Source organism: Zootermopsis nevadensis, unplaced genomic scaffold, assembly GCF_977971745.1.
Source record: "Zootermopsis nevadensis isolate Lab colony 2312 unplaced genomic scaffold, Znev_1.0 Znev_ptg000029l, whole genome shotgun sequence".
Classification (NCBI taxonomy): Eukaryota; Metazoa; Arthropoda; class Insecta; order Blattodea; family Termopsidae; genus Zootermopsis; species Zootermopsis nevadensis.
Genome location: NW_028259161.1, coordinates 358,803 through 375,486, shown reverse-complemented (window position 1 = coordinate 375,486; position 16,684 = coordinate 358,803). Strand labels below are relative to the sequence as shown.

General features: G+C 40.0%; 1 protein-coding gene across 13 annotated transcripts in view; it reads left to right on the top strand.

The window, feature by feature from the left end:
- Positions 1-16,684, top strand: part of cyst (rho guanine nucleotide exchange factor 18 cysts) — a 36,377-nt gene that overhangs the window by 6,229 nt on the left and 13,464 nt on the right. For 10 of the 13 annotated variants that reach the window (XM_087357973.1, XM_087357968.1, XM_087357980.1 and 7 more), the window contains 17 exons: positions 1,342-1,503; positions 2,001-2,086; positions 3,001-3,154; positions 3,942-4,062; positions 4,295-4,478; positions 4,852-5,000; positions 5,820-5,918; positions 7,406-7,472; positions 7,791-7,902; positions 7,990-8,063; positions 8,830-8,942; positions 12,501-12,557; positions 14,449-14,502; positions 14,887-14,933; positions 15,078-15,169; positions 15,481-15,585; positions 16,143-16,604. In XM_087357973.1, the coding sequence (XP_087214099.1) occupies positions 1,342-1,503; positions 2,001-2,086; positions 3,001-3,154; positions 3,942-4,062; positions 4,295-4,478; positions 4,852-5,000; positions 5,820-5,918; positions 7,406-7,472; positions 7,791-7,902; positions 7,990-8,063; positions 8,830-8,942; positions 12,501-12,557; positions 14,449-14,502; positions 14,887-14,933; positions 15,078-15,169; positions 15,481-15,585; positions 16,143-16,604 (2,138 nt within the window). The remainder of the gene's footprint in view (positions 1-1,341; positions 1,504-2,000; positions 2,087-3,000; positions 3,155-3,941; positions 4,063-4,294; positions 4,479-4,851; positions 5,001-5,819; positions 5,919-7,405; positions 7,473-7,790; positions 7,903-7,989; positions 8,064-8,829; positions 8,943-12,500; positions 12,558-14,448; positions 14,503-14,886; positions 14,934-15,077; positions 15,170-15,480; positions 15,586-16,142; positions 16,605-16,684) is intronic. The other 3 variants (XM_087357975.1, XM_022080422.2, XM_087357976.1) reach the window with 2 other exon arrangements.

The following is a 16,684-nucleotide window of genomic DNA, read 5'->3' as shown; positions in this document are numbered from 1 at the left end:
TCGTCCGAAAATCCTGCATGCATTTCTTGTTTGACGATGCGATTATCAGGTGCAGGAGGGGACATTTACGTGATATAAGTGGCCTGTGCTTCCGGTCGACTTTTATAACTTGGCGTGTTTGTCATTGTATTGGTTTTATTATTTATGTTATTAAGTAGCTTAACTTATTTAACTGTAGCATTGACAGGCATGGGGCAGGAACTCCAAGGTCAGCAATTAATATTTTGAGCTTATATTCCTGAAAGTTATACAAAAAACCTGTTCATATGAAATGACAATTGCATGAACTAGTATTTTCCCATATCCAAGTTGGCCGCATGCTGCCCACAGATCATGTATTTGAAAGCCCTGTCATAAATTGAAATTTTTAGACTGTGGTGCTCAAAAATTTAAATTTGTTCTCCACATCAGTGTTGTATTGCTTTGAATTAAATAATCTAGCAGTAGATAGTGGTTGAAGCACGAAGCTCTCCGCTCATCTCGTTCTAGTACCAAGGTTAAGAATGTGTGGAAGCTTTATGTTTATTTCTCTATACATCTTGATGGTGGGACGCTTAAACACAGGCTGATAGATAACTAGTAACATGACAGCTCATAGTTACCCGAGATGGTTTGAGTACTCAGAATTGTCGTAGTTTTCTATAAAGCACGTTGTTTGAATAGACGCATCTGAAGGTTGTGAATGATGGATTTAGTAAACATTGTATTTGCATCAGAATTCATGTTACTGAACATCACAGATGAGTGATTATTGCTTCTGTTTTGTATTCTGGAGGGCCCATGTTCCTGCCTGGAGGGTCTGAGAAATGGGTTCAAGATTTGAACTAGTGACCTGCCAAATAAGAAGTGTTAACAACCACATAATTTTGAAGATGTCCGTCTTCTGGGTTATTGCGCTGTGTAGTCTGGTCGATGTTAACCAACGTTTCAGAGGTCATACTGCCTCCGTCATCAGGGCGATGAATATGCCAATGGGGTGTGAGGAGCTGGATTTATAGGCAGGGAAGTGAAATGTGTGCCCCTGCCTATAAATCCAGCTCCTCACACCCCATTGGCATATTCATCTCCCTGATGACGGAGGCAGTATGACCTCTGAAACGTTGGTTAACATCGACCAGACTACACAGCGCAATAACCCAGAAGACGGACATCTTCATACTCACCGCTGTGAGAACCTCAAGTCTTACACATAATTTTTATTTGTGTATTAACTGCTACAGAAGGCCAACGTACCATGCTTTTATTATCTTATGGATGGAGGGATAATATTGTAATTTATGATATTAGAGCACTAGGAATTTTTATGAGCTTCAGTTGGTGTAGTTGCATGTTTTCTTCTAGATGAGTGTCCTGATAGTGACGACGACGTGATCACAGACTACCTGGTGCAGTGTGAAGGGACAGGGCCCCCCATGGCAAACAAGCATGGGGGCCCTGGGCCCCTGGTCCCCACCATCAGTGTTACACCACATTCACCTGGTGCCAAACACTACCCAGTTCTTGGTGAGTACAAATATACATGTTGTTTAACTCCCGACCTTCGGATATCCAAACACTGTCATTTGAGAATTTTTTCTTCTTCATATTTTAAGACGGCGTCAGAATCAAATTTGAATTTTGCCTCATAACCTTGCATTCTGAGTTTTTAATGTTAGTTATGAAACATCACTGTGCAGTAGTTAATAGTCCTGTTTTGTAACCAGCTATTATTTCCTTAAATTCAGCAGGCAGTAGTAATACAAGGTGAGGGGAAGAATTGCTGCCCTGTGCTCAGTGTCATGACAAATGGTGTTCCAGCTTCTCAGTTTTGCTCCATCAAATTGTCTCTTGTCTGAAGGAAGTCTAAAATGAGAGCCAAAATGATAACTGGAGTACCTCAGTAAAGAGTTCAGTGTAGTGGTTTTTTTTCCCCTTTAATATTCTCTCTTGTGCCATAAGAAGTTCCAGATGTGGCTGTTTGTTTTATACTTGACAGCAAATTGTGATTGTTGTTTCAACAGAGGACAATCTTCAGCAGTTGCATGAGATCCATGAGAGCATCCAGCACATGCGTGACCAAACAATGGCACAAGCCCTGAACAGTCAGGTGAGTAAATTATCAGTGTCAATTTTTATGTACAGCCATGATCATCTTGGAGACGTGGGTTGTTGGCATCTTATGTGACTTGGTGTATGCTCACAAGTTGTTACCAATGCATCAAAGGAATGTAGCATCTCCATCTTTGGTACAGAGTTACTTAGAAGTGTCTTCTTCTCTGGAAATGGAGGCAAAACGGTCCTCTGAAACTACACGGTGTCAGCCCGTGAGATCACGATCCAAGTTATCACCACTGTGAAGACCTTAGATGTTGCATAATCTTCTTCTTCTTCTTTTACCATTGCTGTAGCTGGGTTTAAGCCTAAGCATGCATAACCACAACTCTGTCCAGAATCTGTTCACCTTTCATTGGGCTCTGCAGCCCTGGCCGAATGCAAACATCTGATCGTCCTCACGCGCCATTGAGACTGTGAATTCTGTTCCATTTATGTTATTATTTGCAGAGTGTAACAGTGTAGGACATTCTGCTTCCTTGTAAAGTTGCTAGTCATACGTCTTACAGAATTTGAAGATTACGACCATCATAGAAAATGACCGGTGGATCTTCTACTGCTTGAGCCAGCTGTGTCTAGTTTACAATATCACAGCCTGCTTCATAATATACAGACACAGTCCTGGGTTTCTTTTCAGTCGATTTTTCTGTATTTCTCTTTTCTCACATAAGATGCTTGACTTGCCTGCCAGATTCCCTTTTAATTTCATTACTTTAGTAATGCTAATTGAGGAGTTCCTATGTGGGGCTCATATTAAAATTTATCCTAGGGCAATAGATAGATAGACGATGATGGAAGACATTCAGCAGTAAACCTTAATAGTTATAAGTCTTGAGTAAGGCGTGTGAAATTAATTCTGTGTTGTTATGGCTAAACAGGCAGACTGGAATGAAGTGATCTTGATTGCAGGTGTTGGGGCTGGCACAATGTGCCAGGCTGAGTGCTTCGTGTCCTTCTCTGAACAATGAGGTTGGGTCAGATCCTGACCTGGCATCAGTCAACTCATCACCTATTCACTCTATAGCTCTAGAGAACTTTGTGTCTCCAGCATATCTTGGAAAAGGTATACAGCAAGACTTTTATGAAAATACAAGTATTGCGGGTCTGCAGTATGTATATTTACTGTTTTAAAATGCTACCCCTACATTTTTAATTCAGTTTCGGTTTAATGCATGTCTGAAAATCATGAAAACAGCAGAGAGAGGTTAGGAGCTTGTGTCTGAGTTAATTATTGATAATTTAACTTTTATGTTTATGAAGTATGAATAGTCCCTGGCAAATGTTTAATTCCAACCTAACCTTCAGAGTATCTCCATGTGGCTCAGAGTAAAAATAATTGGCCACTATTGCATTAGAGACTTAGTCCTACCACCGTGCAGCAGTGCAGATGTTAGTATGACATGGTTTTTAGCCTCTAAAATGGCCCTAAAAATTGCATTGCATTTTGCGTGTGGGTGTGCCATACACTTTAGGAGTAAAGACGTTATTCTCTTCGCTGAAAGTGATACTTCATTGACAGTTGTAGTGAAAATGACATTAATGAAGGGGAAGATTGAAGTAAATACAAGGTTTCTCAGCGTGTGGATAATTCCTTTATATATATATATATATATATATATATATATATATATATATATATATATATATACACACACATTGTTCCCATTAACAATGCTTTCAAACATAGAAAAAAAATATTAAAAACCAAATTTAAAAAATATCGCAGGCTGCTTCTTAATTTCTCCTTCATAAACTATTACGCGTCTTATACACCAGTAAGCATGGTATAATAGCTGGTCAAAAACAGTGGGTTCTTGTTGTGAACATGCTTCTGGTGGTGTTATGTGCAGGGAATTCCAAGAAATGGCTTGTCAGCCGAGCAGATGGTGATGTGCAGCGACGTAGGAGTTGGACAGCCCTAGAGGATCTCAGCAGCAGTGGAGACAAGAGGAAGTCAGACAGACAGCGGAGGTACTGACACGCTGTTCTTGTTGCTTATGTTTGTTCTTTTATATTACTCAGGTATTGATAGAACGGGTTAGACGGTAAGAATCCCACTGAAACAGCCGTATTTTAATTCTTTAAACCTGCACTCCCATATCTCCATATCTGGGTGGTGGCAGTTATACCGCCATTTTGGAGAAGCTAGAAGTCTTCGTGTTCATTGACAGCAGATTTGGTGCACATACTGAGTGTGTTGCAGCATGAGCTTAAGCAGCCTGGACTCAGAGCAGGATGATCCATTCTTGGATCAGGTGGACAGTGCAGGCAGCACTAGACTGCTGGTGATGGACTCTGCCTTGATGATGGGGCCGGCCGGAGGTCGACGTGCCACCCGGGGCACGGGCGGCGCTTCAACTCATTCACTGAATGAGGCAGACCTGCAGGTATTAATCCTCACCAGTTTGGTGGATTACAAGATCAACCACCTTGGTTCCCTTTTCTAGGTCACACAGGATTTCTTTAAAGTCACTCTTCTCTTGAAGTTTTTAAATAATAATTTGTCCTTGTGTTACTCTTCTTGGTTTGATGGATTTGCAAGATTATTTATGTTTACAGTCATGCTGAAAAGAACCAACCAACATAATGGCTTGGAAAGTGTGAGGGTGCATGTAATTTTTATTTGTTTGCACATGGTACAGGGTCTGTTTTTAACTGTTAGTGTCTGCATCTCTTGTTGAATATGTTGTCTTTGTAATCTTTTTAACGCGCCTTTGTATTTGTCACAACAAAAAATAAAGTGGGGCTCTTGACTTGCAGAATGACTTCAACAAGATTGTTGCAAAGAGAGAGGCAGAGAGCCTGAGGCTGTTGCCAGCAAGACTTCCCCTGCAGAAGTCAGTGTCAACGCCTTCTATAATAGCAGTGCAGGACGCTGCAGGTGACAGTACCACTCCCATCATCCCCCCGTGAGTACATTTCTGTCCAGTGGCTGTTTGCTTGAATTGCTGCTATTGCACTTTGCACAGTGTCCTAGTGTCGGCACATTTTTATTTTGAATAATCACCCACCAAAAGCATTACAAACAACATTTGTTTTTTTTAATATTAAGAACAAAGTACAGAATGAAGCTGCGTCTTGAGGTCGTCAAGGTAACGCTTCATAATTTTTCAGAAGTTGGTCAAAAGTCTGTTTACTGATGCCACATTCTGGGTTTATGCCGTTCATGTGATGGGAAGAAACTTATCCTTTCACTAAATTTAGTAAATATGATTGGCTCACTCTTGTTTCGTATCTGCGTTCTTCAGTTGGCAAGTGCTCTGTTGAAGATCAAGTATGTAAAGCATTTAGAATGTTATTATTTTAGTGTTCATTTGTCTATGTATTTATAAAATGGGAATTTCATTGTTTCAGTGTATGTATGTTTCAAGAATGCCTTTCCATTCCTGTGCACATGTTCATAAAGGCGTAGCTTCTCCTGTTCACGTGATAATTTGGCACAGACTCAACATTAAGTCCTTGCACTTATAATGTTCTAACCTCTGTTCAAGACAGGAAGCCTCTGGCTGCCTTTTGTAATGCTTTTTGTGTATGCACATGTTATTCACAATTATTCGTCTCGAAATAATTGGCGTTATTAAATTGCACACCATATGCGTCATCCCAATCATCTTATGGGTATTACCAAACGGTCGCTCCATCCTAAACATCTATTCAGTAGCACTGTGAGGGGCATCATGTCTTGCTGCATGTGTTTGAGTTGCTTGCTCTGTGTTAATGTATGTCAGCTGTCAGCGGCCCAGTGGAACAGAAAGCGAGACAGAAGAGGAGGTATTGGCAGCGGTTCCACCAAATGTCCAGCTCTCTCTGGATGAGTTTCTCAAAGAGTGAGTAGCTTTAAGCCAGCTTGGTGCTGCTTGTGACAGAACGGTTCCCTTTTAGTGGCAAGGCCCTGCGTGATGGAGGCACAGTTTATTCCTGAAGCATTCAAATTAAATCAATCAACATTTTCATAGGAAATGTAGTGGCACTATTTTCAGTTCGGAAGTTGGCACTGTGAGGGTCATGAGCATGGTCGTAAAGTAAGAACTTTGACTGCAGTGATAGAGCTGTTTGAGTGAGTGTTAATTTTTAGTATATGATAAGCTTTTTCCTAATGCCTGTCAGTTGGATTTTTAATGAGATTTCTGTGTTCATATGGCAGTATTTTCTATGGAAGGTGATGCAGTAGACAGCAACTCCTGTCTTATCGGGATGAATTTATTATTTTCAAGCAGTGAAAAGATCAAAGGAAGTCTGATGAAGTTTTGTAAGGAAGTTGGCACAGGAAAAACTACACGTGGTGGTAGCTTCTTATGAGAACGTGGGACAAGGTGTGTCACAGTTCACGTACTTCACTGTGATAAACAAATTAATATTATATTCATCAAAAAATTGAGAGGTTAATTCAGTTCTTCCCATGATGTATATACTTGAAGGTTAAAGTATACAATATGTCCATAACTTTACCTGTTGTTTTATGTGGATATGCAACTTGGTCGCTTGGGGCGCTGAGAATGCAGTGATGTGTGGAGTGTTTAGACTTAACGGAAAGGACTGGAGAAAAGTCACATTATGGGGAACTTCATTATTTGTTCTCTGCATCTATTATTGTCATGGTGATTACACCAGGAAGAATGGGATGGGTGGAGGATGCATGTGACATATGACATTCATACAATATTTTGATTGGGGAATGTCTGTGAAAGAGGCCTTTTGGGAAAGTTGGTGGTGTAATGAAAAGGGTGTGAAAGGGTAGACTGGATGGCTGTGGATGGGGTCGGGTCACATGGCTGGCTTTTATGAACATAAAGGCAGAATATCATGAAAGCGGTAACGTTTTTGTTTGGCTAATTCACATTTTAGTATTGAGAAGGTAGTCTTTATATCAATCAAGGGATTTTAAAGGGAGCTGGTTCCAGTGGCATGGACCTCCACATCACTGATGATAGTTGTCAGCTACTTACTATGAAGAGAGTGGTAATGAAGGGCACATGCTACTACCTGAGAGTAATCAGGGTAGAAACAGTAATTGAGCATGCTGCTGTCGACACCAACCCTTTCACAGTAAATTTCCATTCTTGTCACATCTGTCTGTTGAAAATTTTTTAATATTACCAATGCAAAAATACAAAATGTACTTTATGAATAATTATTTTACAGTATTAAGGAATTTAAAATTTTGTTGTGGTTCCTAAGTTACAGTTATTGTGAGTAGAACTACTACTACTACTACTACTACTGTGGCGTAACAGCCCAAAAGCGAGCCCTAGCCTCCTCTTGTGAGTAGAACACTGAATTCTTAAGTTTAATTGCAGTCCTTGTTTTCTGATAGGGTTGCATATGAGCGGGATCCAGGCAAGAGGCGGAAACGGGGCAGCATTTTCTTTAGGAAGAAAAAGGTAAAGAAACTTGATGATGTCTGATAGAAAGTGAAATTTGGGCCCTGACATTGTGTTCTCACAAAGAACAGTATCAGTTCTGTAATTTGCGTTAACTAAGTGGTTTTAAAATATGAATGTTTCTGGTCGAGCATGACCATTCTAGCATATTAGAATACAGCAGAATTTCATGTAGTTTGTGAGTTCAAGTCAGTAGTCAAGCAAACACAAGAATCTTAATAATAATGGTAAGGTTTATATCATGAATAGTTTAGCAATGGTGCTGTTGCTTAACCATCCAGTAAATGAACAGTGCAGAATTTCTCATTTGTTTGTTAGGACAAGGTAAAGAAGGTTCCTCACCAGTGGGTCTCCGCGTGCTACGGGTCGGCTCATGCTTGTGACTGGTGCTCAAAGCCTCTCACCAACAAACCAGCACTTTATTGTGAAAGTAAGAGTCTCACTGTTTGCCTGATGTGTTTGTAGTTTCAATTAATATGAATGTGGTTCCTCATTCACTTATTTTCTTTCTGTTCAGACTGTGCAACGACAGTGCATCAGAACTCCTGCAAGGACCACATCATGGACTGTAATAAACCAAAGTTATCAAAGGTAAGAACAACAGTAGGTGGGTGGGGCCTTTTTGCTACAGACATTGTATTTTCAGAACATGTTGCTGTGCCAACCAGTGATCAGGTTATTATATTTAAAAATGTTTTAATTGTCCTTCCCAGTATATGCCTAATTAGCCTGTTACAAACATTATGAAATATAGCTTTCCCATTATTTTACAGCTCTTCCTAGGCATATTTTGGATCTTACTTAATACATGCCATTTTGGGGGTTCTTCTGTGAACATATTCTTACCCATTTATTTTTTGGTGTTATATTTTTGAAATGCACTTCATCAGAACAAGTCTGTTCTTACCATGTGTTACACCCATCTTAAAATATCGTCATACTGAACTTGCTGATGGTATCAAATGGTACCAAGTTCATGACACATTTTTAAGTAGTGTATGAGCTTGCGTAGCGTCTCACAATACATGAATGTTTGGGTTGTAAGTTTCACTCTTGCTTTTCCAGAAATAAATAATTCCTCTCGATTTTGTGATGTTAGGTGTAAACACGACTTCTGTCACAACAGGTGAATACATACATTGAAAGTGAGAGTTTGGATGTTCTGCCAAAATCTGCAACAGTACTTTTTTGCGTTACTCATTTGTTCTTATTCTCATAACAAAACATACGATCCACAAGCTGAAACTCCAGGGTGTAAGAATCTTGTTCTGTGTGGTTTATGACATCAGATTGACAAGTAAAGGACTAAGTTAATTAAAAAATGTTTACAAGTCAGTCATGATGTGTTGTGTCACAGAATGCACCCAGAGGCAATGTGTTCCCAGTTGCCATAGCCACTACAAAGCAGACGTCTGCCAAGAGGGGGTCTGCATCTCAACCATGCCATGTGCACAGCGGCAACAGCAGCAGGTAACATGAGTCATTTTACATTTTCGTTGTGCCAGGATCCAGTTTCTGTATGTGTTGAATTCAGAAGTAAGGCGCTGGCAATACCTGGTGGTCCGTGTATCGTGATCTGATTTGTGACATGCCATCTGTGAACTTGGTTAAATTTTGTATGTGAAAATTCAATTCTAGCCAGTGTTCAGAAATGCTAATATCATTTGGGTCTTGTTTCTAGAACGTAGGGAAATAAGTTTCTTTTTTGCTCATTCTCACAGATACTGATGAATTCTTATTAGCTTTAACTCTATTGCTGCAACATTTGACTGCAGTCAAAACTTGTGTGTTTTGAAAAATATGACTTCAGTCCACATCAGAGAATAATCTTTATTCACTGCGTCAGTCGACTGTGAATCCGAATGCAACAACAGTGAATGTGGAGATCATGACAGTGGATGAGTGTGGGAAGTGTTTAAACAAGTGAATGAATGGAATGTATTAGCAAATTAATTTAAAATCTTCACCTGTTTGTGCAAAAACAAAAGATGTAAGTGACCGAAGTTGGTTCTCACCATTTGAATTTTTCAGAATTGTTTCGTTTATAAATGCGTGACCTGATGACAAGCGAAAAACAGATGATTATTCGTTGTATTTTGAGAAGATTGTGCAGTACCTGCCTAGGGCTAGGTACTGGCAATGAAGGAAGCTGCAGCACATGACATTAGAGCTGCTGTTACTATGGAAATTGGAAAATGATTGCGTCAAAAATCATCATTAGCATTGTATTGCCTGGCCTGCTCACCTGTATTTTGTAGAGATCAGTATCAAGTTCTTGGATCATTTCTGCTGTATGGGGTTATGTCTGGGCAAGTACCATAAAGGAAAATACAAGTTTGCTACTTCATTTAAAATCAGCTGATAATTGTTCTTACCAAGGAAATGCACGGATGTTCTTCTTGTGGTGTCAGTTGATGAATGCATGCTAAGTTCGAAGCACAGACGTCTAGTGATATCCAGATCGAGGCCGATTGCATGAGCAGTTAGGACACTGACAAGAAATATTGAAAATAACGGCAACATCACGTGTATGGTCAGTTTTAATTGTAGTGATCTCTTCGGGGATCTTGTAATGAGTGGTATGTGGAAAAATTTGTGCAAACAGAAAAGGGTCTTCTAACACTGTAAGGGATGCCAAAACAAAAAGCGGTGCCATGACCTGAATTTGGACCTCTCATCTGGATTAAGTAAACCACATGATTTGATATTTTATTATAGAGGTGTGTCTGGTCAATGCGTAAAAAAAATCCTGGAAAACAGCTGACGCACAGGAAATATCAGTAATCTGTCCTCTGTGGATTTCATGCAGGATTTGAGAGGAGAGCGAGGGGGTGTCAAATTTCCAGCATGCTAGATGTGAGGCTGATAGAACCTCAAGAAAGAGAGAAACAGAATAGATCTGTCTTCAGTGTTATGCCTGCAGGAAACAAGGGGGATTGCCAGTCTGTACAAACCGCAATGTGCAGAAAATCATCATTTTTTGGCACCCATCTGTGCATTCTTATGCACAGATGTGTTTAGTATTTTAGGTGTTATATGTTATGTTTAACAATACAACTTAGTAAAACATAATACTGTGAAAATTGTACACAAAGTTAGCAGAAAGAAGGTTAGTATTTGTTTGTACGCAAGCAGTTCACCACTGATGAAATGTACAAGCATAGTTTGCATGTCAGCTGTAATTACAACAATACATCTTTGTTAGTGAGAGTTTTACCTTACAGTTATGTTTCTTCCATTAAAGCAAAATGGTTAAAGCTACCACTGTCACTGAAAGCTTGACCACAGTTTCCAGATGAATGAACACACTCCAGCAGGTATCGCTTGTCCGTCAGATCTGCATCACTTTTTGCTTCGTTAGCATCTGATAGTCTTGATTTCATGGTGTTATTGTCAAGGCTTATTTCATCATAGCTGCTAGAATTTTTAATAAACTATATTTACCACACACAGCCTTCTAACCATTCTATTGATGTGAAATGCAACCTTTTATAGGGCTGGGATTTTTTTGTGCTTATTTCATTTGCTGCCAAGTTTGGATTTTCCATTTTATGATATATATTGTTGCTTATCCGTGGTAAGTTGCCATACAAACACTTGCTTCACATATACTCGTACTGTGACAAGGACAATCTGTACCACAGACTGTGGACCTGCATGAGTGTTTTAATGATTAAGCAAACTTGAAGAGTCACAGGTGATGTTCCAAAGCAGAACGATTTTAAGTGTTTACAGCAGGTTAACCAACTCACATAAGTTTAGTGTTTGTAATACTTACTGAGTTTCAGAAAGTAGAATTTAGACAATGTGTTTATATTAGTTTATTGGTAGGAGAGTTGGCAGTAAAGCAGATATATTCCCAGTAGATGGTTTTGAATGGGTTTGGAACTGGAATCTTCACCTGGAGCATGGAGTGTAGCACTTCAATCTAGTGCCAAGGTCTAAAATCTTTGGAAACTCGGTTACAGTGATTAGGCGTGGGTTGAGGCAATGATCATAGTTGTAGTATGTGCGTGAAAGGCTTGAGGCTCCCACTTTTGTCCTATTTGGCATATCTGACCGTACCAAATCATTTGTCACGTTGTACTAGGACTTATAAAGCCTCATCTTACATGGAATATATACAGACGAGCGATACAACTGCAGTCTGTGGAAATGTGCCTGAAGATTGCTTGGTCAAGATGTAGCAGGGTGCATGCCACTGTACTCTTGTAAGAACATCAGACTCGTCTTTCGGTCAGCTTTCATCTCCTCATATTTGTTGCTCACTGTGCTTTTATACAGCGTGGACAAAGATTATAATAGGACATAAGCATAGAGAGCTGTGCACATGTTCTTGTTCTGAAGTTGTTTGGAGGCCATGTAGATACTGCCGTGATGTGCACAGGTGACCAGAGTAGTGTGATCTACCATTTGTTGGGCAGCATTACAGAGAATTTAAGGGGAAAAAGTGCAGAAGTAAATACTCCAGTTGCGTTGTTATCAAAAAGTTATCCATTGACTGCATGGTCTAAAATACTAGAGAAAATGAGAGTAAGTTTTATATATATCTGTCTTACGGATGTTGTTTGTTGTGTATTGTACTTTGCATGAAGCCCATCATAACCGATAGAGTGGTCAGCATGATGGCTACTGACTTGCATTGTAACAATGAGTAAGTCTCAAGCTTAGTTGCATTTGCTTTGGGTAGGTTTGCAAGATGTGTCTTTGTTTCATTTCACATCTCTTATTTACATTTTCTTTGCCACCAAGAGGACCTGTCACTTGGTGGCAGAAAAGCCATACTCCTTGACAAGATTTTCCACCATGAACTAAAACAAGTTGATATTATTTTAAACAGAAGTATCAAACTGTATAAATCTGCAAAAATATTGTAGCTCATGTCACTGATAAATGTGGTCCAGCCTAAGAAAGTAAGACACATGTTAGCAAATGGCTCCACCAAGCTGAGGCCCTGTGCCCCCTTGCTAATCTGTTGCTTTCCACCCCACGCCCACTCTGCCCCTCATACGCACACCCTCCTGCTAGGAGGATTGGCTGCTACTACTCTCCGTGGAGGCGCGTCGCCACTAAGCTCGGAGTGAAGTAAGTTGCAGGCAGCTCTTCTTGTCTTTTTCTTGCTGTCCTCTCTTCTCTTTCTCATTTCTTCCTCGTTGGGAGCCGTAGCTGTGCAAGTATACTGTGTACTTGAACTGAGACAGGACAGCAATCTGTTGCATTATTGCAGAGGGTGCCAGCGTAAGTCTTCCAGTAGGTGATTTATGACATCACGTTTCTCATTTATGTTTGTTGCATATTCTAAACTCAGTGTGCCAGTCACCCACAAGATTGTGAAGTAGAGAACCTGACCCAGTGGATAACTACACAGTTCACTTGCACTAAATGCTAAGGTCGTGCGTTTCTGCTTTGCCTCGTCTCTCCGTGTTTTTGGATTGAAATAAGTGTAGCGCATTTCCATGCACTTTTTGCAGTTATTAAGGAACTGTAGTAAATAATACTTGTATGTTGCAGAATGATATATTGTCTATGCCTCAAGATTTATCTGTACAAGAAAAAAAAAGTGGGATTCTAAGGAGTTGTTTGAGCAGAGGTTTCTATTTAGCAAACAAGTAACTTCTCATGAAAGAACCCAAAGGCTGAATGTTACTAATACCAAATTCTCCTGTTGGCCATGATCCTGAATCAGTTCCATCTATCGTACATCCTCGGAATACGTTTTCCAAAGATTTGTCTTAATGTTATTCCACACACACCTTCTCTGTCCTCTGCTTTCCTCATCAGAATTTTGTGTAATTTGTCCCCCTGTCCATGTCACATTTTTGTCCCATCCTAAATCCCCGGACTTTTGCAATAAAAATTGTAGGTGGCCTTATAGTGTTCATCCTTCTTGGGTCTGGATATTTTTGCAAACACTTTGTTTCCAAGAACAGTGGGTATATAAGAGGATGCTGAGAAATGCAGCAATGTGGGAAGTGCATCCTCTCTGGCAGTGTAGTCCCTCGTGTCGCTTGTGTTGTCTTCTGTTGAGTTGTGATGACGGACTGCAAGTGCATGCTGCTGCTAACGTTCTGTTTCTTATTTTGTATTCTAAATTAAATTGAACATACAAATAGACACGTTTTTTATTGTGGTTAAAACTTTAGCTTTATTATTAGTCAGTCTTGTTGATTTCTATTATTTTTTTTATTCGAATATTTTTAGGTTTATACTTCTTATGGCTTGAGGCCTGTCAGCTTCCTTGTTTTGATTCTGCAGATTGCGAGGTTTCACTACTACCTATAAAGGCAAGGGAGCATGCTGTGGCAAAGCTAAAACACGAGACCTTCGCAGTTACCAGGGTGCTTATTAACTTCAAGACAGGAACATTGGTGTGTCACTTCTCACTTGAGTCTTATGTTTACATGTTCTTGTCAGAACTCTGCTTCTTAGGATAGCGTCTCTTGTAGATTACACCGCAGAAATTTGAATAAAATAATAATTTGCTTAGTGTTGCAATGGGATGTGAAGGATTAGTACATATTGGAGTCTCTTGATAAAGGCTTCGAAGTGTCTGAATTGACCGCTGTAATTATTTCTCAGGAGGGGTGACAAATTTCCTATTGTGACCACCATCAGGCACTTTCGCTGTATTGATAGAAACAGAGCATACCAAGATGTGTGTCTTGTTATTGTGGCAGTCGTAAATACATAAAGTATGGTACAGATAAGAAGTTTTTATTGCTCTCAGGAAACTGGTAGGTTATAGGGGAAGGAAAGGTGAATTTTTGGTAATGTGAATTTTATTCTTCTAAAAAGTGTATGTACAGAACAGATTGATCTTGTGCACCCTGGTGCCTGCTGCAGGCAGACTTGCAATGTAATGCTTTCTGGCTGCTGTTTTTCATTTTCCTTTTGTGCTTGTTCTGTGCAGTTACATTGGTTATGAATTAGGTTCAAATCATAGCTGTAACACTGATCATGCTATTTGCTCTTCCAGTCAGATCATCAGCGAAGAGAAGGAGGGAGATGGTTCACCCCACGAAGGGACAAAGTGAGTCAGTCACCTTTTTTAATTGCTTTCAGAATTGTAGCATTGCCAGTCTTAGCAAAACATACAGTACATGGAGTTCCATTGTACTTTCTAAGCACAGGAAATTTGGTTATGTTGTGACCATGATGGCACTGCAGTTTTCTGATGATTGTTGTAATGGGTTCAAGCATTAAACATGTTGGAACCTGTTAATGTAGGTCTCAGGTGATCAGGTGAGGGCAAAGCACCTCCATAGTTCAAAACCTACATTCATACATAGCTTCTGGCAGCCATTTTCACTCAAGGGTAGCTGATTTATTTAGGGAGATGTTGGCAACAGCAGTATGCTAGGAAATTCGTTCACCACATTAAGAGCAGTAACGCAAGGCTTTGTGTTTCTTTCAGTTTCTCTGATGAAGGATCACAGGACAAGTTTGAGTTTCTAGCAGAAGGTAAGCATTGCTAATATCCTGTGATGGGTAAAATACATTAACACTGAATTTTTCGTAGCATTTTCCATATCATTTCTTTTGATGCGTTTGGGAGCCCTCAACAAAACTCATCATGAAAAACTGTTTAAGTTACCTGTGTTTCAGATCCCATAACTGCAAATGACTTGGAGACCGATCCTTCCCTTGGCTTGCAGGTTGAGGAGCCAGACTCGTGGACCCCAACAGTTGGAAAGGAGGTTGGTTGTGTTTCATGAATAGGCATTTTCCATTTGTTCAGCATTTAATTTATATTTACACAGTTTCTGGCCTTTCTACAGAGTGATTGTCAAATTTATTTTAATGACAAATTTCAGTGATGACTTTAGATGCCAAACTGTACTCGTCCAGATCTTGTGCTTCTGCTTTACCTAAAAGCAGATCAGTTGAAAATGGACAAGTTGTGTTTCTGGTCTGAATGTGTCTGTTTTCGCCCTCTGTGAGGTGCTTTCAGAAGCTCCAAAAGTAAGTAGGTCTGTGGGTTATATAGTCATTCTGATGCATGTTTCAGGTGGTCAAGAAACTCAAAGAAAAGGAAATAAAACGTCAGGAACACATTTACGAGTTCATCTTGACAGAAAAACACCATTGTCTCACACTCAGTGTCATGCAGAAGGTATGAGAATTCTAAATGTTGTCTAGCTGAATGTTATAAGGTAAAACCATTTGGTCTCATGTGGCAAACATAATATGAGGCTCCAGGTCAATGTGATAAAGAATGATTGTGTAACTGTGGACACAATTGAAATTGAAGACCGTGTCATTGGCAGTTACCACAGCATTATAGTTTTAGCCTACGTCTTTGAAAAAATATGCAGCTTTTGTTATGGTGTTTTTTTGTATAATGCAAACAAAGAACATAGTGGTCATGCCAACATAGCTTCAGTTTGATAGTGAAAACTGATGAGCCATTTGAAGCCAGGAATATGACATTTGGTATGGAGGTAGATCATAAACATTACTACAAATTGTGTTAAGAATATTGTGAACATAGTGATGATGCCATACTTTGAACTTGTATCAAACTTAATGTAGTCAGAATTGCTGCTTACAATAATAAACTTTTTCTCAAACACTAATGTTGTGTGTGCGCATGCTTTCCACAATTTCTTGTATAAGTGGTCTCGCACTGATTATATTAGCATTTGTCAACAGCTCCTTGCTTGTTGTTAGGTATTTGTAGAAGGTCTGCAGAAGCACTTCCAGCTAGGCAAGGACTTGGAGAGGATGTTTCCTCGCCTGACAGACCTGACGGAGATTCACTTGAGCTTCCTTCAACGTCTGCGTCAGCGACAGAGGTTGGCGCCTGTGGTGGACACACTTAGCGATGTCCTGCTGGAACAGTTCTCTGGCTGTGGTGCCCAGAAACTCAAGTCGGCATATGGAGAATTCTGCAGCCGGCACAGGGATGCTGTGGATATCTACAAGAGTTACCTGCATGACCAGCGGTTCTCAGAGTTTATGAGGCACTGCCAGGCAAACCCACTGCTCAAGAAGAAGGGGATCCCTGAGTGCATTCTGTTTGTGACACAGCGCCTCACCAAGTACCCACTGCTCATTGAACCTCTCATCAAAACCTCAAAAGACAATAAGCTGGAGCAGGAAAGGCTCAGCAGGGCCTTAGCACTTGTCAAGGTAAGGGGTGCCTTCATTTAACCATGCAAGATGATGCAATGGGACAGCATGTGTATATTTATACAATCACATGGACAAAA